The 21,578-nt window shown below is 35.1% G+C and overlaps 4 protein-coding genes and 1 long non-coding RNA gene across 6 annotated transcripts in view; 3 read left to right on the forward strand and 2 right to left on the reverse strand.

Annotated features, from left to right (window-relative positions):
- The window catches only part of LOC125809755 (CASP-like protein 4D1), a 96,098-nt gene that overhangs the window by 22,161 nt on the left and 52,359 nt on the right, over window positions 1-21,578 (forward strand). The window lies entirely within an intron of this gene.
- On the reverse strand, window positions 21-527 carry LOC125809761 (uncharacterized). The gene is made up of 3 exons (XR_007441826.1): window positions 417-527; window positions 205-297; window positions 21-89 (listed from the first exon to the last, which is right to left on the reverse strand). It is a non-coding gene; the product is annotated as an uncharacterized LOC125809761 (long non-coding RNA).
- LOC125809757 (uncharacterized) lies at window positions 1,743-4,816 on the forward strand. The gene is made up of 6 exons (XM_049489356.1): window positions 1,743-1,961; window positions 2,060-2,086; window positions 2,211-2,273; window positions 4,201-4,279; window positions 4,395-4,440; window positions 4,583-4,816. Exons 1-6 carry the CDS (start codon window positions 1,920-1,922, stop codon window positions 4,590-4,592), a joined length of 267 nt encoding a protein of 88 aa, XP_049345313.1. The 5' UTR covers window positions 1,743-1,919; the 3' UTR covers window positions 4,593-4,816.
- Window positions 5,722-8,976, forward strand: LOC125809753 (kinase-interacting family protein-like). Of its 2 annotated transcripts, none has more exons than XM_049489350.1 (3): window positions 5,722-5,793; window positions 6,552-6,671; window positions 8,023-8,976. In XM_049489350.1, the coding sequence occupies exons 2-3, from the start codon at window positions 6,572-6,574 to the stop codon at window positions 8,958-8,960; spliced, it is 1,038 nt and encodes a 345-aa protein (XP_049345307.1). In that variant the 5' UTR covers window positions 5,722-5,793; window positions 6,552-6,571; the 3' UTR covers window positions 8,961-8,976. The 2 variants fall into 2 exon arrangements, with proteins under 2 accessions (XP_049345307.1, XP_049345309.1); XM_049489352.1 differs by having other exon boundaries at window positions 5,722-5,788.
- Window positions 9,803-19,064, reverse strand: LOC125809751 (protein argonaute 1-like). Its single transcript, XM_049489348.1, has 22 exons — window positions 18,993-19,064; window positions 16,585-17,237; window positions 16,274-16,482; window positions 16,043-16,192; window positions 15,802-15,935; window positions 15,546-15,655; window positions 15,160-15,266; window positions 14,834-14,972; window positions 14,635-14,751; window positions 13,434-13,541; window positions 13,202-13,273; window positions 12,301-12,423; window positions 12,040-12,205; window positions 11,690-11,949; window positions 11,450-11,592; window positions 11,274-11,336; window positions 11,124-11,187; window positions 10,844-10,979; window positions 10,688-10,761; window positions 10,509-10,603; window positions 10,398-10,429; window positions 9,803-10,241 (listed from the first exon to the last, which is right to left on the reverse strand). Exons 2-22 carry the CDS (start codon window positions 17,227-17,229, stop codon window positions 10,030-10,032), a joined length of 3,159 nt encoding a protein of 1,052 aa, XP_049345305.1. The 5' UTR covers window positions 17,230-17,237; window positions 18,993-19,064; the 3' UTR covers window positions 9,803-10,029.

Raw genomic sequence — 21,578 nt, forward strand, 5'->3', positions numbered from 1 at the left:
TGACAAACATTTAACTAAACAACAACTCAACTGTATCATCAAAATGACAAATATTTGCCTCTTCCTCTAAGAGGATCCTCCACATCAGCCTGTTGACATAGAAACCAACTCAAATTTTACACTTTTACATGATTTCATGGTGAACATCAAAAAAAAATGTTTAACTTTTTTCAATTTTTAGAAAAAACAGTCGGGAATATTTACCTGAGGTCTATATGAAATTCAATGGTTATTATGGAACTAACAATTGAACAATGGCTTCAGAAACAAAAACTTGCGGTTCGCCCAAAGCTCCAGCTGTTTGGAAGAGGTGATTAAACCACTTTAATTCCTCCAAAACTGCTTCTTCTTATGCCAATTTGCTGCTGTAACGTCGCCAATTCATGTAAATTATTGACAAAGATGAATCAAAATACCTAATTGATCGTAGAGAGCGTTCAACCATGGCCGATCAAACACATGCCACTGCCAGATAGAAGGATTTTGCGTTTTGGATTCGGAAGGTGAAAATTGAGACCCGGAAACCCAGTTGGGTGGGTACAGTGTGACTTTACGCTTTTGCCCAATTTTATTTTATTTTTGATGAAACGTGCTTTTTGTTTTCCTCAGTAAAAGCTTCTATTCTTTCTACAAGATATAAATACACCAAATCAAAATAATCCTTAATTTAATGCTAAGAGTAAAACACAAAAAATATATTATTTTTTTTTCATAAGTTAAAAATGAAAAATAAAAATAAAAAATTATTTTTCAAATAATGAACAAGTAAAAATGAATACAAAAAAATAATGAGAAAAAAAAAGATATATTGTATTGTATTTTAGGATAAAACAATATTGGAATTTTCGCATAGAGCCACTAATTGCACTCCATAGCAATAGTTTGTTAATTACAATTTGTAGCTACATGTTATAGGGAGGAGAATGGCGAGTGAGATTGGAAGAGAGAGGAGAGAGGCGAGTGAGGGATGGAAGAGAGTGGGAGAGGGGGTGAATTGCATATGTATATCGGTTAGATAATTGTATATTATACATATGTATTTGTATATATGGTAAGCGAGATTGGGAGAGGGAGGAGAGAGGATAGCGAGAGAGGGCAATAATTTGTATAATTCGCATCTCGTTTGTATAATTCGCAGGTACGTTTGTATAATTCCCGTGTTTTTGTATAATTGAGTAATATAAAGTCTAAAATTATACAAATATGATAAAACTTGAAATAATAATTGATACACATATGAACTTTAAACAATTATACAAATTACATTATATAAATTATATTATACTAAATCTGAAAACTACACGTTTATACAAACTTTAAAAAGTTATACACAAAAAGATTGAATGTATAGATAAAACTGAAAAACCAAAGGAAATCATTGTCATATACAAATACAAACCATCGTATACAAATACAAATCAAATGAAGAATTGTTAGTTGTGAATTATACAAATGTGGCGAATTATACAAACGTGATTAATTATACAAACTCGAAATCAGCCCACGTAATTAATGTATAATGTTAGTCAGGAGTGGTAATTATAGCAAACTATGTCTATGATGAGTAATTAAGTAGTATAAATTTACTTAACCGCATAATTTTCCCCAAAAATATTACAAATTTTTAACTTTTTTAAAAAGAGAAATCCATGATCAAATATCATTTTAAATTTTGGCAATACGTAACACTATAATATAATTGCACTATTTTTAAATTGGCTATGCTTTAAATAGCAGTCTTAAAAGGTTCTACTTACGCAAATAGACCCAAAATTTAAACTAACGACAACGCAAGCCCAAACCCGAATTCATCTCCGGTAATGTAATACGACATTTCAATTCACAAATAGCAAGGTTTGAGTCTAACTAGGGTTTTGCTTGCAGAAGAGTAACTCGTCGGAGAAACAGCAGCAGCAGCCATGGCTAGCACCAAAGTACAGAGGATTATGACCCAGCCCATTGTAAGTATCTTCCTTCTTTCCCATTTCTTCGTATGAGCAATTTTATCTTCGAACACTTTTTGCGCTAAATTTGGGATTTTTTTGTTTTTTTTTTACAGAATCTGATCTTCAGATTTCTTCAGAGTGTAAGTTTACTATTATACGTCTTTGTTTAAGTTTAGGGTTTTTTTTCAGTAAAACGACTACACAAAGGCTTAATTTCCAATTACTGTTTGAGTTATAATTTATGTGATTATTTTTTTTTTGCAGAAAGCGCGCATTCAGATATGGCTATTTGAGCAGAAGGATCAGAGGATTGAAGGACGTATTATTGTATGTTTTATTTCTTGTTCTCCAGTTCAAAGAAGAAGAAAACATAATTATTTTTTGCTTATAATGAATTTCCTCTTACCAATGTTTGTGCGACTTACTTTCTGGTTCATTCTCTTAGTTGCTAATTAATATTCCCGTAGCGCGTGCAGTAAACTAAGTTATTTCCCAGAGTAAATTCAGCATAGAATTTAGAGGCAACGCCTCCCATTTTCGTTTAGGTATGGATGGAATTGCTTTATTTATTTCTTATATAATGAGTAAAGATCCATAGAGTTTAGTATATCTGATTTTGAATGAGCTGATAAATGTGCTGCCCAGGATAGAATTTTTGGCTATCAGATTTATCATTAAAATGGTTTCAAGATAATAAAGGTGCATAATTTGGATGTACTAAGGATAAATTCCCAACAAAGGAATGAGGCAGTAAAAGAAAAAGAGAAACTTGACTAAATCATCTGGCTTTCGGAAAGCTAGGAGAAAAGCAGTTTCAGCTCATATACCTTTAACTATCAACTAATTATATTTTACAAGTCATGTAGCCTTTATTTATTTTTTAAATTGCAATATAAATACTACCAAGCATCTAGCTTCATTGTTGTCATGAAAACTTCCATTCCATGTAGCAAGCTTGTAAGGCATACTTGACATATAGGTATAGATTTTAGATTATGGCTCACTGTTAGTTCCTATTGCTGAGCAGACAGTCCTATCTAGTTGGACCAGACCAAATAAATGCTGTATTCTTATGTAAAGTCTAGTCTTAGTGAACACGTTTATTTTAGTTTGCTGTGTCAATGCTTGCATATACTTGAATTTGGGATAGACTGGACTGCTCAGAGTTGAAAGGAGCAACTCTAATTTTCTAAAGAAATGTTATAATTAAATATCCACATTGTATAGCCTTGTGTTAGAAGAGCTATAACATTTTCAATTGTAGTCATTTTAGGAAGTGTGGGCCAAAGGATTGAGGAAGTGTGTTCTGGGCTTCTGGCTTAAAACCTAGGGCTATTTTTTGATCATTGATTCCTAAGTCAAATCTACATTATGGGGATTATTGAGAAATCATATGTTTCCATGCGTGATTTTTAGATTTGATTTTGAGTATTTTTTGGCCTTCAAATTCATTACCTATTTTTCTGATTATTGCACCATGCACTTCAAAGTCTAGAATTTTTCATCCACAGCTGCAAAACATAGTGCTAGTTTTATTGATACTTAGAATCCTCGATATCTTGCATATAATCATAGCCATATATTCCAACGGGTATGTATTGTATAACCTTTCTACACAACCATCCTCACTTCTTTCCAATTCCGTTTACTACTCTTTCCTTGGAACATCAAATTAACTCTAAAAGAAGCCTGCTTTAATGTGAAGATGTACCTAGAAAAGTTATTGTACGAACCTCAGAGAACTTGGATGCTGATCTATTTTGCTGCTTGTGTAGTTTCGATTTCCCAAGCTGTGGTTCTTGGTTAGGTGATGTGGATTGTACATATTGTTGTCAAGATTTCATAGGGGCTTGGGAAGCTTGTTAGACATCATATGACTGAATAAGCTTTGGCACTAGCTTAATTTGGTCCCTTCTAATGATGTAGGTCTTCTAAAATCTGTATCTATCATTGCGTTAAATTAGTTTTTGATGAAGGTTGGTTGCACATGTTCTCTGCGAGCAGACAAAAAAATGATTTCTGATGGATGTGTCTGAGTTAAATCTTTTGCATGACACACCTGCACTATGTGCTTTTTTGGATAGAGTTGTACATCAGTGCACTTTGGAGAATATAGAAGTATTATTATTGCTGCTAACTTTTTTGTGTGGCCTCTTAAGATTTTTTCTTGGCTTTTGGATTTAGGTTATATTTCAACTCACGATTAGTTGTTGAATGGGAGATAATTTGTTTTTTTTTTTTTTTTTTTGTGTAGGGTTTTGATGAGTACATGAATTTGGTTCTAGATGATGCCGAGGAAGTCAATGTGAAGAAGAATAGCAGAAAGCAGTTAGGTGGGTAGTAAATAACTTTCAACCCAAGGCCTAGCCCTTTTCTCCCTTAGAATTACAAGGAAAAATCATATTCTCTACAACTTTTGTCTCTAAAATGTCTTTGTTTCCTCGGCAGGGCGGATTCTTCTGAAAGGAGATAATATCACATTGATGATGAACACGTATGTTATTAACTCATTGCTTTACCTTTTTTCCTGATGCACCTGAAAACATATTTAATAACAAATAGCTTATAACTGCCATTATGAAATCTCTCCCTTTGGCAGGGTAATGCTGATATTTTCATTTGTTTTCTCTATTTAGGGGGAAATGATTTCATGTTAGCTGGATCTTGTGAAGAAGTTTGATTTTTTCTGGCAAAAATCAACTATTGAAACAACAAGTCTTTGTGGACAAGGAGCAGGATGTTAGACGCAAATCATTGAGTTTGAAGTTCTATTTATGTTTTGATATATGTATATTCAGAATGGTATGCTCAGACCTCTTTATACAGTGAAGAAGAGTAGCCTTATGACCATTTCTCTCTATGTTGGTAGTATTGTAGTCACAATTATATTGCAGGTAAAGAAGTGTGTTAACTTGAGAAAACTATGGGATTTTCATGTCTAACATGCCAAGTTATGGCACTTGTGGTGCATGACTAAGTTTACATGTGATTCATTCTCAATGTTATCGTTACAAATTCATCAGAGAAACTTCTTGTCTCACCAAAATCATATGCTCGTTTTTGGGACACTTCAGGGAGAAGATCTTTTGTGAAGAATGAGTCGCAAGATTTCAATGTTGCAGGATAAATGTGATTATTATCGACATAAAAGATTACCCCTCGAAAGGGTAAATTAGATATTGAAAAGCCAATAATTGAATTGTCAATTCGAACCTCTCCAGCTGGGTCTGGCTGCTATTCCGTACGTCCTTAGAGACATCTTAGAAGGTAGGTAGGTAGGTACCCAATTACCCACTGTCGAGAAAAATGGGTAGCTTTTTTAAAATATTCAAGTTAGTTAAAAAGAATATTGAAGTTGAAATTTAAAAGATTTGTGAAAGTAATTGTTTTAGGACAACAATGTTACCTGAATTTTTTTTTTTGGAGAAAGTTGAAATTTGTATAAATACTTGCCGTTCAAAATTAATTTTCAAATCATTATTTAATATGCAGGCTTTTAGACAATTTTCGGTTGAATCAAACATTAAATAAGAGCATTTAAAAATTTCTAAACATGAATTTAAATTGGGGAAAAAAGTTGAGAGTGTACGATTAAAAAATTTTGTTTCTCTTAATATTTGTCAAATAAATTTTCTAATATTTGTAAATACTAGGGGTAAATTCAGCATTTATTTGGGGAAACTATTTATAACCAAACAGTGTTATATATTAGTGCCAAAAAAAAACAAGTTGGCATATGTAAAGGGGCAGAGAGGTTAAAGACAACAAACTGCTGCTACTCTGTTTTGCTAAAGGCAGCTGCTGGGCACAACACTGTTCTTTTCAGTGATCAACAATTTGAAGTACGGTATGCTTCCTTTGTTTTCTTCTTCAACCTTTTTTTTAATCATATAGCGGGTAGGGGAAGTGGTATCGGGAAGGGGATTACAAGGTGGGAAATTGGACTCTCAGTAATAAGGTGAAAGTTCAGGTAGTCAATCAACTAGAGCTACTAAGATCCCGTTTTTCAACTTTAGTTTTTCAACCATATGTAAGGAGTCACCTTCACTTTGTAAATGTTTACATTTCTTGAGTTCTTTTTCTTCCCATTTTAACTATCTGTTGGTTGAGATTTCCTGATGTGTTTCCAACTTTATCATTGTTGATTTGTTTCTCAAAGACTCAAACATTACATATTCATGTAGTCTTGCTTAGTGGCAGCCATAAAGGCAGAATTTTCACCAAAGATGTTCATCTATTATATACTACTATGTATTAAGAAAAATTTATCTGGTATATATAAAAAAAATAGGAGTTTGGATGAACCGCTTCTGTACCTCTAGCTTCTTCCATGCTTGTGATTATGTCCTCTTTATAGGAAAAAAGATGTTCCTATATACTTTTACACTATTTTTTTTTATGCTTTCATAAGAGCTTTGCACCTTTTTAGTTACCTTGGTGACTCGAATCCACAATCTTAGGATTAGGGTTGGAGGATGTTTATCATCTAAGTAATCCCTCGTCTACCCCTATCATTTATTATGGATAGTATCTCTTTGCATTATTTACTTATTGTATTGATTGATGAAAGAAGGCGTAGTAAAATGTTATGTTTTTGATGGGTAGGCCCTGTTTTGCCTGCTGAAATGGAAGCAAAACTGAAAGTAGAGAAAACTGGTGCTGCTTCAAAGCATTCAAGGAAGGGAAGCTTCAGTAGACCCTCTTGGCTTCTTTGCACTATTGCTGGTAATTACATGCTGTAATTTTCTTTTACATGTTCATTCAGTAGTTTTAGTTCAAACTTTGTATTTGTGTTTCAAAATCCACTTAATATGTGCGTAAATAAATCTAAAATTCATAACGCATAAACTCAAAATTCTAGCGATTATTACGAGTCCAAATGTTGGACTAGTGTGAGACACAGAGAAAGGGGGTGGGGATATGGGGTCCATTATTTTGTATTTATCTTTCATTTGGAAGTGTATGAAGAGAAGGTGTCATGTGATATGAAGTGTCGTTTTCTTCTCATATATGATAAACCTATGCTTATTTCAAAAAAGGTTATGTCCTTTTGCTACTTTTTCTGTTTCTGTCTGAGGCTTAAAGAGTATGCAAAAAACGCTTCTTTTTTTGAAATTTGAATGGTAGGACCTCCCTCTAAAAGGGATGTATCTCACCACTCTGTTGTGTTGCAGAAAGAAAATAATGTTTGTTTTCTCAGCAGAATTAACAGTACCTTTAATCCTTCTGCCCGGTTGGCAGATCTCACCATTGGGTTCATAGATCCGGTCTAATCCAATGTTTCAAAGTCAAACCTTTTATATATATATATATGTGTGTGTGTGAATATGGATAGAATTTAGTAATTAGTATTCACTCCGTCTCATTTAATGTGACATTGTTTGATCAGGTATGTTGTTTAAGAAAAAAATAAACACTTTTGAAACTTGTGGTCTGAACAAATCCTTAAATATATTGTACTTGTAATCATTTCATTAAGGGCAAAAGGAAATTTTTTTAGTTAAAGTAAGGTGAAATTTTTTTGGGACGAATTAAAAGGCGAAGGATGTTATGTAAAAATGAGATGGAGGGAGTAATACATTAGAAAATTATCTTACTCGACTAAAAACTTACAATGTCTAAACTCTGAATCAACATCTAGCTTTTAGGTACAAAAAATCTAATGCACTCTGATATCCCGAAAAAAACTATTGTTATCCCATGTGCGGAGAAAAAGTATGGATAGAGTTTAATATATATTTGAAAATAAACTCTTGACTCAAGTATGATCTGTGTACACTCTACCTTCCCCGACTTCACTCATGGAATTACAGGATATGTTGTTGTTGTTGTAAATGTATGGAAAATGATAAGTTAATGAATAGGTAGCAGTTATCTTTATTTTTTTGAATTCAAACTACTAATTTCATTGTCAACATCTGTCACTGTTGCTCATGGTCCAGGCAAGAGCTAAAGGGTCCATTTTTAACTTGGATTTCATCAATCTAAAAGATGTGTAGAATTCAAATTTTCAAATGCTTCACTTGTCAAGTCAATATCATATATCTATTTGATTGGATTTTGGTTTTTTCTTCAGATTTGGACAAGAAGATGAAGAAGTTGGTTGTGAACGTTCCCAATATAGATGGTGCTGACAGTTTTACAGAACGCGCTGATGCTTACTACCAGAAACGGCCACAGCTTCTGGCCTTACTTCAAGAATTGTATGACAACTATCTCTCTTTGGCAGACCGCTATTGCCAAGCACTTGCCAAGAACCATCATCGTCGAAATTCCTTTCCTATTCCATCCTTGCATTTTGATCCTGATAATGATGATCAATTTGACAAGGAAGAGAACAATGGATCGGAGATTGTTGATTCTGATGCTGAGAGCTCATTATCATATCAGCCTCCATTTCCATCCACACAAGCCAAATTGGAACCAGATATGATCATTGCAGACTTGGTGATCAGAAGTGTTGACTGTGAAATCATCCTGCACGAGCTTAGTCAAGTCGACAAGCTTTGCAACGAGTCATCAAGGAAGATAGAGTTGCAGGAAAGCTTATTGGAGTTGTTGGAATCAGAGAGATTGATCTTGTTAAATGAGAACGCGAGATTGGGATACAAAGTGGCTTCATTGATGGAGGAGAATAAGGGATTGTCTTCAGAGTCTTTGTTCATGAAGAGGAAGGTAGCTGAGCTTGCAAGGTGCATGCTAAACAGGAGGGAGGATCATAGAGTTTGCATGCTTAGTCGAAAAGTTGAGGATCTTCAAGGTCAGATATTTGGATTGGAGAGTAGGAACAATGAGTATTATGAGCAGCTACTGAAGCATGAAGAAGAGAAAAGGAGCAAGTCTAAGATGGGGTTGAAGGGTTGCTTTAAAGTGCCTGAAGAGGCTGGTGTTGGCAATGCCAAAAAGGGTGAGAAGCAGAAAACTATTGGTGCTGAAGTTGGAAAGAAAGTTCCTAAGTTTTGGGACAGGGTTAAAAAGCTTGATATCTTCCTTTGTGCACCTGAATTCAACTAAACCTATTGTTAACATGAGAAAAAAGGGTGTTTCGACTTAAAGTTTGCTGCATAAAAAAAGATAGCTTTTCACCACACTAAGTTCTGAAACACATGTTGTACTTTGAGGGATCGTTTGGTAGGAGTGTATAAGAAAAGTAAGTATTGAATAGAGTGTATTAGTAATACTAGGAGTAATAATGCTGGGACTATTTCACATTATTCACTGTTTAGTTTAGTGTGTTAAATGCAGTTTTGTCTTTACTCATGCTTATACATGTGTTAATAGCTCGTGTATTGTTAAATATCAAGGTTTTTTATATATTAGTTATATGCAACCTATATTATTGAATAGGGTGTATTATTATACATAGGCTAAAAATCCTACCAAACAAAAGATTAAATAATACTATGACTAGTACATCCTACCAGACAATCTTTCAAAGAGTATACGGGGCTGAGGCTGATTATCTAGATTTCAATGGTCACCTTGAAGGCTCGAACCGTGGAAGAAAATGCAAGTCTACGTCTTTTAGTCTGCAACTGTAAATTTCTAACTTGGCGAGTATTTTTGCATTTACTAGGTCTATGAATACATGCCACTGAAATTCCCAAGAACACTAACAATGTCTATGCGAACTATTATCTATCTACTTGCACTCCCCTACTCCGTGCAGCTATAGGTGCACTTGCTACAGTTGAGTGAGTCGTATTTTCATGGGCTAAGTTGACACCCAGGCTTACTATGAAACTAGCTGTCTTCAATTGACATCTACTAAAGGGCACAGGGCGCATAATCACCCGACTTTCAAGACCTTTTATGTTATTATGTAGAGAAATACCAAAAAGGAAAATAATAGGCACTTAAATAACTAGCCATGCTCTTCAATAACAATTGTTCAATGCCACAATTCCACAAACATCACTTGCGAATAAACTACTGTTAAACTGACAACTGAAATTTAAATGAACATCAAGGTCAAAGCCAAGCCAAGCCAAGGTGGTGATAAATCACAAATATAATTTGAAAAGACATTACTACCAGCATGTCAATCAATGCCCATATCATATAGCCTGGTTAGAGAGGACTTCTAACAATAGAACATCACCCTTTTGACATTCTCCTTGAGAGCAGGAAGGGGCCTTACAGCAGCACCGACACCTGGTGCTCGTGTGCTCCTTCCAACTACACCACCTCTGTACGGAGCAGCTCCACTTGTGACAGATTCACTATCAGATGTCTCTGGTTCCATGTAAAAACGAGCACGGAAAGCTGCCAAATGTGCATAATAGGCTGGAGGAACTGCAAACAACATCAATGAACTCAAGTTCACTAACATGCTATGATGAACAGGTTACATACAAAGAAAATCCACAAAAGAACCGGGGAGAGAGGGGTTGGATTGGGCATCGAAAATAGATGCTAAAGAAAAGCCATTAACAAGTGCAGTGAACATACCAATGGAGACGGAACGAGTACACCTAGCATATCTGAAAAAAACAAGAAATGATTAAAGCCCATCAGAATGCTGGAGATTTAAAGAACTATGGAAGCTCTGATTCAACTTACGTATAACAAAGGTTGTTGGTCAAAGACTGCAGCCCGTCAGCAGAGAAATTGTTCTCATCCCACAAGACATGATAATGTGCTGGCCGGCTAGTACCCTGCAATACCACAAAATCTGGAAACTTGCAACCGAGTCCTTTATACATGACTATCATATTTTTATAGAATATCTATGTTATTACCTGTATGCCGGCATGGCTACAGAGATAGAAATCAAACTCAGTAGGGTGGCAGATCTTTGAATCAACCACAGTACCTTCACAATTACATTTAAAGAAGGTTTTAGGATCATTTGCAGCTATTATAGAATCATCAGAGATACTGAGATTAACACTCACCAGGCAAAATGTTCCCACTCCGATCAACAGCATTTCTATCACGGTGGTTGTTGGCAAACAACCTTGTGTGGTGACGCTTTTGAACCACGACAAACGTAACTGGGGGCTGATAGTTGGGTTCTAAAGATGCACAGGCCTGAATTGGATTTAAGTCGGTTCAGAACTTCTAACAAGTAAAAGGGAAAGCTTGTTTCTAGCCATCCTCATCGTCCAGAAAATAGAAAGAAATTCTGAGTTGATAATAAACAGGCAGACTAAGATATAGCAAAAAGGAAAATACCTTGCGGATTGCATCAAGTTCAAAAAGAAGCACTTGATAAAACTGTCCCTCACTAACACCATCTCTGAGGGGGGAAAAGACTATTAATTTCAGCCCAAGAGGAAAAAGAAAATTGCAAAATGCAGCCATAGAAGGGTTAATCATCAATACCGGTAGAATATTATTCTCTGAGGCTTCTGTCCAGTCGCTCGACGGAAAGAAATAAGCAGTTCCCTGAATTAGAGATAAGATAAGAGCATCAATCAGAAGTGAAACTAAGTCCAGTTGAATAAAAACTCGAACATTAGGGCATGTTCTTTCAAAAAAGGGAGGGAAAAGGACAATACTTTATCATGCCACCAGTCACAGTTCCTCTAGTTGGATCTTGCCAAGTTTTGTACAGATCTTGTATAAGCTCCTGCCTATGAGCTTGAGCAGAAACCAGACCAGCATACTTAGTAATCTCAGGCCAATCTTGAGAAGCAACCACCTAAAAGATGTGAAAATTGAGCACTATATTTGCTTTGGAGAAATAGATTACCAAGAGGATCAAAGAAACCAAAAGAATGAAGTACACAACAACCTACCGCAGCAATGGACGGGCTAGAATCCTCCCCAGGGTGGGGATGGGTGACATCTGCACCAAAAATAATAGTTGGGCGGTCGCTGACAAGGGGAATTCGCCTAGAGATCGCATCAACAAGCACGGTGTTTCTTCCTCCAACTTTCACATTAATCTTAAGGGACACATTGGCTAAATACTGCTTGCTCATCTTAAACACGTGTTTTGTCAAGCAGCATTGCGAGACAATGCCAAGATCAGTTTCACAAATCCGTTTTAGATCACCTAGAAAAAGAAATAAAATATTTCAGCTGTAGCATATTCCAGGAGCTTGCAAAGAAACACTACATGAATTTCACCATTCTTGGCCTGTACCATAAAGGGAGCCATTATTGTCGGGCAATATGACGATCAACAGATCGAGCTCCCTCCCATTCGGCTGCAACTTCGTCATAGCATCATGAAATCGAGTTTTCAAGACCCTCTCAACTTGATCAGGGCGAGCACTCACTGGTGGTAGAACAGGATTCGGGTTGAAGATCTACAAAGACATAATAGTATCTTAAAATTTTATGTCGCAGGACCACCAAAAAAGATACAGTAATAAAAATGGAAAAACTTTAACTTCCAAATTACCATGCCCGATATCATGCACATTTGTGCAAGCTCAGAACAGAATCCCCGCGCAACACTGTCTTGCACATTGCGAGAAAAGTTTATACAGATCCAGTTGTTCACTGTTCCTCCATTAACCATTTTCTGTCAACAACAATAAAGTAGAGTAAATAACCAAAGCACATCCAACACTGACTGAAATTCAACAGAAAGGCAGCTTATTTGAGATATAAAATTAGCATAATTCTTATGTTAAGCTCCAACATTGACTGAAAATAGACACAGGATAGAGCAAAAAAATGTACTTCAGAGAAAAAGGAAACTATGAACAGGAAGTGGAATCCATCCAGAACTCTTATGCACCTCCCAACTGTTTCATTGATACTACTCCCTTTCATTGTCTTTCAGTGCCTAGCTATCACCAGAAGTCTTTCCTTGTTCAAACCCCGCTATACACTTTTATGGTTATATCATCCTAAGGTGCAGCTAAGTAGATTGATCTTATTGACGTTGATCAAACCGTGGGATCAGAAAACTGGAATTTAGCTCTGCATCACTAAGGGTACAGCATAACATACACTGTCTGGAATGGGTAATAAAGAGTAACCAAACTAATTTTTGACCACCAATACATGATGAAATTGCTCCAGGATATCTACAAGATTAAAAAGGAAAGGACAAAACACAGCACACTTTTAAGTTCCTTAAGGTTAGTTATTCTATCATAAGCTATATCTAGTAAAGACAGGTATAAATAAGGCAAGAACAACTAAACTGATACTTCACTTGGGGACTTAAAATAGTAATTAGAGGCCAAGCAAGACTAATCTTGTGAGAACACACACCAATAGATGGCATTTAACTGCAAGGAAATGAGAGTCAAACTGGCAACATGAATCTCAATCACGCAAATATCACTTACCTTATTCATCATATTCCACTGGCCCACTTGTGGCAGACAGTCTTTTTCTCGACCTGTATCATGGTATTTAAGCTGCAGAAACAATAAACATAATTTAAGAATCATAAAATAAACTTAATTCACTCCACAAAGCAAAGAATTGAAGCAAGAGTATCTAAATCCAGAAGGATAAGGGCCACCCATCATCCTCAATGACATGATCACAACAAAGAAAAGGAGAGCTATAACTTACCCAAGGTGCAGGCAAAATGCGAGCCTCAACTTGAGCAAGCTTCTCGCTAATCTTAATACCAAATTCCCTCGCATATGGGTCATCAGCATAAGCATTGTGACGAACAGTCTAACAAAAGAAAAGGGTTAGATTGTGGTAAATACAGATCATGGTAAATACAAATAATATTGCAAAAAGGCCAGAAATTTATCCTCAAAAACAATAATTATTCTATGATGCACAAACAGCAGAGATGAATAGTGAAAAGGCAGAAGTCAACAAAACCTGTTTTAATTCACAGTAAACTAACTGACTAGAAACAGCATTAATATTATGGAGATTACAGACCTTCTGTTTGTATCACCATGAACTACACTTCTTAATACACAAAACAAATATGAATCCTTACTCGCTCATCCCAACTCCCTTCGCCATGGGTTTTACATTTAAAAATTAGAAAGCACATGGAAAACCTGGAAAGTTACTACCATATTGTCATTGTATGCCTCTTCATGGTAGAAAATAGGATGACGTAGGTCAGTACATCTTTGAAAGCTCAGATGGAGAAAAACTTATACAGACATAAGATTCATTTACAAGCAAATACAATGACTGGCTAGGCAATAAAACTTACTCCCTCTGTCCCAATTTATGTGATGCACATTCTTTTTTTGTTTGTCCCAAAAAAAATGATGCCTTACATTTTTTTAAAAGAATTTAACTTTTAAACATTCTCATTTTACTCTTAATGAGATAATTTATAGCCACATAAATATATATGCCTTGCTTTAGACTGTAAGGGGTCATTTGGTGTGAGGGATATAAATAAATAGTGATGGGATAAAAAATTTGTGTCTTGTTTGCCATGTTTGGGATAACTTATCCCACCATTTATACCATAGTGATGAGATAAGTTACCCCATATACATGGTGGGATAAGTTATCTCAGGATTGCTAATCCCAGGATAACTAATCCCGGGATAACTTGTTCCCAACCAAACAACCCCTAAGATTCAAAAGTCTCCCATCCTTTCTTAAACTTTTTACCCAGTCAAAGTGTATCACATCAATTGGATGCGGAAGGGGTAAGAAAGAAAGCTAATTGCTTCAAGGTCCACATAAAGCTACTAACAAACATGGGATATAAATCAGACAGCACTAGCAATAAACCCCATCATTTGGAAAAGGAGTATTCAAAACAGTTTTGGAAGCAATATCCAACCTGAAGAATGTCATTCTCTCTCTCTTGAGGACGCTGGCAGGTCACTTTCAGAAGTGCTGTTATCTGCCTCTCATTCAAGCGCTTGGAGTACCTCTGCCCCTCCACAATCTTGCAGACCTGGACTCAAGATATGTAAGCACATAAAATACACAAGATACTTGGAAAATAACTAGTTATTTTAAAGATAAAAGACACCCACCTCCATAGGCAAATAATTTGGCCTTTGTGTATTTCCAACTTGAAGACAAGGCAACTGAGTATGCTGAATAACAAAACCATAGGTTTCTCGAAAGTACTCCACAACAGCTTTCATTGTACCTCTTTCATCAACAGGGAAACTACCCAAACAAATAAAATACAATGATTAGAACGATGAGTTAATCCCACATACAGACAACAGAACATTAAAGATCAGATGGCACACCACTAACTGCACCAATTGATCCAACTGTAAAATATTATGGACAAGACATGATATAGAGAAAATTGTTTCATCATAATTACAGACTTAAGCGAAATACATACGTCAACTCTCTTGTTGCTTGAGATGTCAAACCAGATATGCGGTACTTCCTCCTCATATTCCCACGATGAGTGACCTCCACCTTTACACCTCTCAGGGCCTTCTTTATCTGCAGTTCAATAGGGTTAAAAACAAAATTAACCAAACAACCTGCCAAAAAAAAAAAAAAAGGAAATGGCTCTAATATGTGAATGTATCATTGTAGATGCTGTTAGAAATAAATCCTTATTTGGATGATATGATATCTACAGGGAATTGCAGGAGAAGAATTCTATATATATAATAAATGGGTTCTATTTTTATTGTTCCCATCAATTACTGGGAACAGTAAAAAGATCAGGTAGATTATGAGACTATCATGAATATGATAGTCATATGCCAAACCAACCTTAACCCGATCAGCATCAGACAATGGTCTAGAAGAGATATCCCGATTCAGAAGCTGGCTCACAAATTCAATGACCGGCAGTGGCTCAATGAATGCTGTGGAAGACATATCTGTAGAAGGGCACAATGATGAGAAACATGTACCCCTACAGGCATACATTGTGGTAAAAGTACTGTACTTGACTGATAATAGGTTGCAAGTTCGACAAAATGAAGCCATGAAATCAAAATGTAATAGTCATAAAAATTGTGCTGACCAATATTCAAGGATAATCCCATCTGTGTAGGACGAATACTTTGATAGAAGCCACGCCAGCTCTCTAAACCTTCACCTAGTGGTTGTCTTCGTCCTAAATCAGGGGAATAGAAAGAACGGCCCACAGGACAATACCTGCAGTTAACAATGAATTAAGGGGAAAAGATAAATACGTAAGTCAACAATTCAGAAGTAATCAATGCTTGTGACAAACAGAAATTAAAGCCAGTCAAGAACCATACCTACTTGTTGGCAACTCACGCAGAACAATATCCAGAACCTGTAGGGCCTCCTGGGGTGCATCAGCCTGCCTCCCTTGTAAGAACATCCCTAAGTGATGAAGATCAGCACGAGCAGCCAGTTTGATCACAACTTTAAACTCCCTTTCTCGCCTGTCCCCACAAATTAGAAAAGGCATACATTAAATACTGCTAAAAAATGTATCTTGACTTCTCAAAACCATAGGAGCATACCTAGCACCACCAGGTCCATCATCATCATCAAGAAGTGTGATTTTAAAATCTTTTTGAACAAAAGGGAGGGGCCCTGCAGTGTACAGACTTTTTCTTCCGTCATAGGCTGGAAGCCTCTTCCCAAGATGGGACTCTCTGTAAAGCTTTACCAGCTGCTCCATGACAGCGCGGTTGACACCTCGGGAAGCTACTTCTGGGGTAATTGAAACCTGAAAGCCATTAGAAAGGATGAAAACAATATCAGGATAAGACCCTCATAAATAATACAAGGAAGATCATAACTGGAAGAACAAGCAATGGTTCGCACTCACATCATACTGGTGCAAGTCTTTGTCAGGTAACTCGGCAAAGAAGTGATTGGCCTTAACAATGCATCTAGTGCCATTACTACCCTTTCCAGGCCGAAGTGGAAACCTCATTGACTTGCTAGATACAGGTGGTATTGCTTGGGGTGCACCTCCTTCTGGTTGCACAGCAAGTTGCTGGAACTGCTGAGTAACTTGATGTGTCATTGGTTCAGGTGGCTGAGATGAGGAGCCAGCCTCTGAGTATGTTTCTGCTGGTCTTCCATATGGTACGGGCTGATGTGGAGTCTCAGTTGCTTGGTGCAGCTCGGGAACTGGTGGCCTAGAAGAGCCACCAGAAGGTGCCCCACGGCCCCCTATACCACCACGACGCTGGGGTTGTCCTCCCCCTCGTTGATACTGCTGAGGTCCTCTGCCCTGTTGATAGTACTCAGGGGTTCCTCCATAGGACTGTTGAGGGGCCATTCCACCACGTGGAGCTCCCCCACCACCACGGCCACCATATCCTCCACGCTGAGGTCCCGAGCCTCTACCTCCACCTTGCTGCTGCTGTTGTGATGGGCGTTGGACACCACCTCGCCCCCCTCCAGTTTCATGGGACTCGGAGCTCTCAGCATCACCAGGAACATCAGTTCTCCTCTTCCGCACCATGGTAGCAACTACAAAAAACAAAAAAAAGGGGACAATTATCACTTAAAAATGTTTCAAGTAGAGATCAGCCACATTGTCCTTGAAACACAATTAATGAACTCATCAAAAAGCCTATCTGATATCAATCTATGAGCCCTGATTACAACTTATAGGCTCCAAACCCCTCATAAATCACAAACTAAACCTCTATCAATACGTGTTCAAGCAACTTCTTTAGCAAACAGAAACAAAAAATCCACTGTATGATCTCATGCAGCAACAGCCTCCTAAATAATAGGATTAACTAGATTCAGTTACAATTCACAGAAGAACACCTCCAAGCTTTAAAGGCATAATATTAGGCAATCAAAGAGAATGTTTTTTTCTTTATAATAGTGGTTGTCCGGGCCAACTTATGCACACCTAAACTAATCCTAAGGGCACTTACTACCACCTACCAGCACAGGTACCGAATAACTCGGTCCACCAAGGTTTGGACATACGGGAAGAAATATCTTAGTATTTTTGCCTCAGCTGCTGGGATTTGAACCCGAAACCTCATGGTTCTTTGACCCACTTCATTAACCACTAGGTCACCCCGTGGATGCTCAAAGAAAATGTACTATAGGACAACAAAACAGTAAAAGCTCATACCATTTCCATTTCTCAAAATCGGAGAGAATAAAACCAGAAAAAATACACCTAAATTGAATTCATAATTCAAACAAGATGACAAGAATGCTTCCAACTGGGGTTTTGTGATTAAAAAGGACAAAGTGTTATCAGTTTCATTTCTGCTTCAGAGAGAAGGATTTACAGAAACATTTTGCCCTTCCCAAAACCAAAAGATAAATTCATGCTCATACAGATTGCTCAGAACATGTAAAACAAATAGAACAGAATAATAAATCCATGCTACACATAGATAAAAGGACAAATAAGGTTAAAAATATATGTGAGAATATAACAAAGAACAAAACCTTACTAATCGAAAAATATACATGAAAATATAAAGAACATGTTCTTACAGCCTTACACACCACAGAACAGCAGCAACACTACTTAGAGCGTCATATTCAACATAATAAAGGGAAACTCAGAAATGATTTCAAAAAAAGAAAACATAAATCATATCCTCCCTCTGTTTCAATTTCTTTGTCATACTTTCCTTTTTAGTCCCTCTGTTTCAATTTCTTTTTTTCCTTTATTGGCAACTCTATTATAACTTTCCCCGTGACATGTTTAAGACGGACATTTTGGTACATTCTACCTATCTTTCATTTTAAAGACCACAAGAGTCGATAGTTTCTTTACTTCCCTAAACTCAATGCCAAGTCAAAACAGGTCAATCAAATTAAAACGAACTTAAATAGAGTCCAGAAGATGAAATAGGAAAGAAATCCAAATTTCACTTCGGAACAGCAGTCTATACAACAAACATACCAAAAACAGAGCATACAAGTGATAAACCCCTCAAACATACAGCATTCAGTATTACCCATCATAGCTTCGCAACAGCACAACAAAGCTAACAAGGACTAGAAAAAGCACAAAAAAGTTAAACAAGGCAAAAAAAAAACAGTATAAATGAGAAAAAATCATAACCAAAGCAACAGTCAGTTAGATCTGATCATCAAGTGAACTCAGCTAAAAGTAGAACAATCGGAGAATCGGTGTAAAGCAAAAACCCAAAATTGAACAAAAACCACAACTGAAAACACTGCACCAGCTAGATCTAAAATGCTAAACTAACAGAGATACATTAAAATCACAGAAATGTATACCTCAAAACCACCGCCGGTACACCGATTTTCGCCCTTCTCCCACCAACCACCGCCGTAACCTACAAAACGCAAGAGAAGACAACTACTACTGCTATATAAGTTTAGAGAGAGAAAATGATGTGCAGATAACAAAAAGGAACGAAGGGCATCATTTACAGATTCTATAACTCATTATAAAGCCAGAGTTGGTTGTGTTATGACGATTAAGTCCCTACTCTGTTTCATATCGATGTACTGTTGCAAAGGTTATTATAGGAATTAGAATCTCATTTTGTTATTACAACAATCTAGTTGAAGCTTAGTTAGGTGTTTTGTTTGCTAGTACAATATCTAGTTGAAGTTTGTTCGTTAGTTTAAATATAATATTTGTTTTGAATGTTATTTTTATTACTATATTGTATTATCAAATTTATTTGTCGATAATAATAAATATTTTATTTTGTGTTGTGATAAAATTTGATATGATCCTATCGTTACCTAATTTTTATTTATTATTTAATAATTATATTCTATCGTTTACCTTATACTTTTATAAAAGTTATATCGTTGTATTCTAATTTATTTTAGATTTATTCTTCAGATTATTGATATGTGATATTATGCAACGATGAAAAATAATATGATTTACTTATATATTGTATTTATTAACACAATACAATACGATATATTATGAAATAATATACAACAATCATCTAAAGCAGAGTGTGAAGTTTGCTAAATCTATAAAAACAAATTATATTTACGAGCCATTTGGTTTAAACTTCAAAACAAGTTATATGAGAATTGGTTGTGTAGAAATTAATAATACGATAATTATTTGATTTGATGTGTTGTATATTAGTATAATTTACAATATACTTTCTTCGTTTCATTTTAGCAAATCAAGAGAGTTTTATTACATTTTTTTTTCATAGTAGTCAAATTTAGAATTCCAACATATCATTAATAAGATTAGTTTAAGAAAATACATCTCTAATTAATGTTTTCTTAAGAAGTGTGTCAAGTCAATAAGAGTCAAATAATATGAAATTGATAGAGTATGATTTAAACTTTTTTTTCTCATTTTAAATTTTAGAAAATCACTATTATAAGGTTAGTTTGGTCACTTGAGCATTTTAGTTCATGTATTTATTTTAAGGTAATGCTAAATGGCCAGAATTTGGCCAGAAAATTTCAAAAGTCTATAATATCCTTTTTATTTTAAAATAAACTGTTTTTTTTTTAATTAAAAGGTATTAAAACTAAAAGGGTAAAAGTATTTAAAAAGGTAAAATAACATAATATGAAATATGTTATTTTACCTTTCTGGCCAAAAAGCCAGAAAGGATTTTTCCTTTATTTTATTACTTAATATATTAGTTTATTCAACTTTCAATTTTTTGTATCGATCTTTTTGGGTTTTTGTGGTCACATATGAATGTATATTGCAAGTTTTCTTTTGTCCTAAGCAGTTGGTTCTTGTTTTTATCATTAACAGTAGACAAAAGCTGTGGGTATTTGGAAACAAACTGAAATTAGAGTTAGTATTTGTCTCTTAATACAAATTGGAATTAATTTTAAATTGTTATAAAAAGTATCTTGGAGTGAAAATAATTTTGATCAGTTAAATTTTGATTAAACGTGATTTTTAAAATTCAACTCCAAATAAAGATAAATGATATTCATAGTCAAACGTCCACTTAGAATATACATTTCACTCATTTAATTTGATAGGTGGGCAAAATACACAAATTGAAAAAATTATAAAGATAAACTTTTTTTAAAATTCTAATTGCAATTATTTAGGATATTTATATTTAGTTATAAAATATAATAATATTTTATCATTTACAATAAAATATTATTTTTTAAAAAAGTAAAGGAGTTGGCTGCAATGTTCATGTTTAGGGAAGAGGAACTTTAATCATCTCATCACTTATAGGTGTTGACCTTATTAAAAAAAATAAAAAATTAACATACGAAAAAGGAAAAATGGAATAGAAAATTATAAGATGGAAAATTGAATTTAGACAAGTGAACTAACTAAAGCTACTAAAATTCCCCAAAACTTTTAAGTTTTGATTAGTTTTTTTTATGTTTTAAGCGTTTCAATTTATCCTTTTTATTAAATATCTCAAATTAACTTAATAAACATATGTATTAAAAAAAGAGAAAAAAAAAAACAAAACTTAATCATAATTTATTTGGTCACTACTTGTCTCGATTACTGTGCAAATGAAAAAAAATCATGAATGGTCACTAATGAATAAGAATCTCTGATGACTTTCTTGAAGGCATGCATGTTAGAAGATTTATCAATGATTTAATTAGAAAAAACTTAGCTAATAATAGAAGTGCTATTGTTTATTTGTGAATGTGCCTTTGTTTATTTTTTGAATCTTATTTTCTAAATATTCTTAGTAACTTGAGAATCGTTAATAACGTATTTTTGATATAATTTTGTTGTAATATACTTGATATCATGAATACCAATTACCATTAAATAATCTGCTAAAGAATTGTGATATTAAATACATAATTCTATTTGTGAATGTGCCTTTGTTTATTTTTTGAATCTTATTTTCTAAATATTCTTAGTAACTTGAG

This window comes from Solanum verrucosum, unplaced genomic scaffold, assembly GCF_900185275.1.
Source record: "Solanum verrucosum unplaced genomic scaffold, falcon-dt-bn FXZP01000121.1, whole genome shotgun sequence".
In the NCBI taxonomy this organism is placed as follows: domain Eukaryota; kingdom Viridiplantae; phylum Streptophyta; class Magnoliopsida; order Solanales; family Solanaceae; genus Solanum; species Solanum verrucosum.

Excerpts from the sequence above, each read along its gene's own strand:
- LOC125809751 (XM_049489348.1), bottom strand. The coding sequence starts at position 17,229 with ATGGTGCGGAAGAGGAGAACTGATGTTCCTGGTGATGCTGAGAGCTCC. Across the intron at positions 11,593-11,689 it reads CTAGCCCGTCCATTGCTGCG|GTGGTTGCTTCTCAAGATTG; the intron begins GTAGGTTGTTGT and ends CACATCTTTTAG. Across the intron at positions 11,188-11,273 it reads CAGAGAATAATATTCTACCG|AGATGGTGTTAGTGAGGGAC; the intron begins GTATTGATGATT and ends TTCCCCCCTCAG.
- LOC125809757 (XM_049489356.1), top strand. The coding sequence starts at position 1,920 with ATGGCTAGCACCAAAGTACAGAGGATTATGACCCAGCCCATT. Across the intron at positions 2,274-4,200 it reads GGATTGAAGGACGTATTATT|GGTTTTGATGAGTACATGAA; the intron begins GTATGTTTTATT and ends TTTTTTGTGTAG. Across the intron at positions 4,280-4,394 it reads GAATAGCAGAAAGCAGTTAG|GGCGGATTCTTCTGAAAGGA; the intron begins GTGGGTAGTAAA and ends TTTCCTCGGCAG.
- LOC125809753 (XM_049489350.1), top strand. The coding sequence starts at position 6,572 with ATGGAAGCAAAACTGAAAGTAGAGAAAACTGGTGCTGCTTCAAAGCAT. Across the intron at positions 6,672-8,022 it reads GCTTCTTTGCACTATTGCTG|ATTTGGACAAGAAGATGAAG; the intron begins GTAATTACATGC and ends TTTTTTCTTCAG.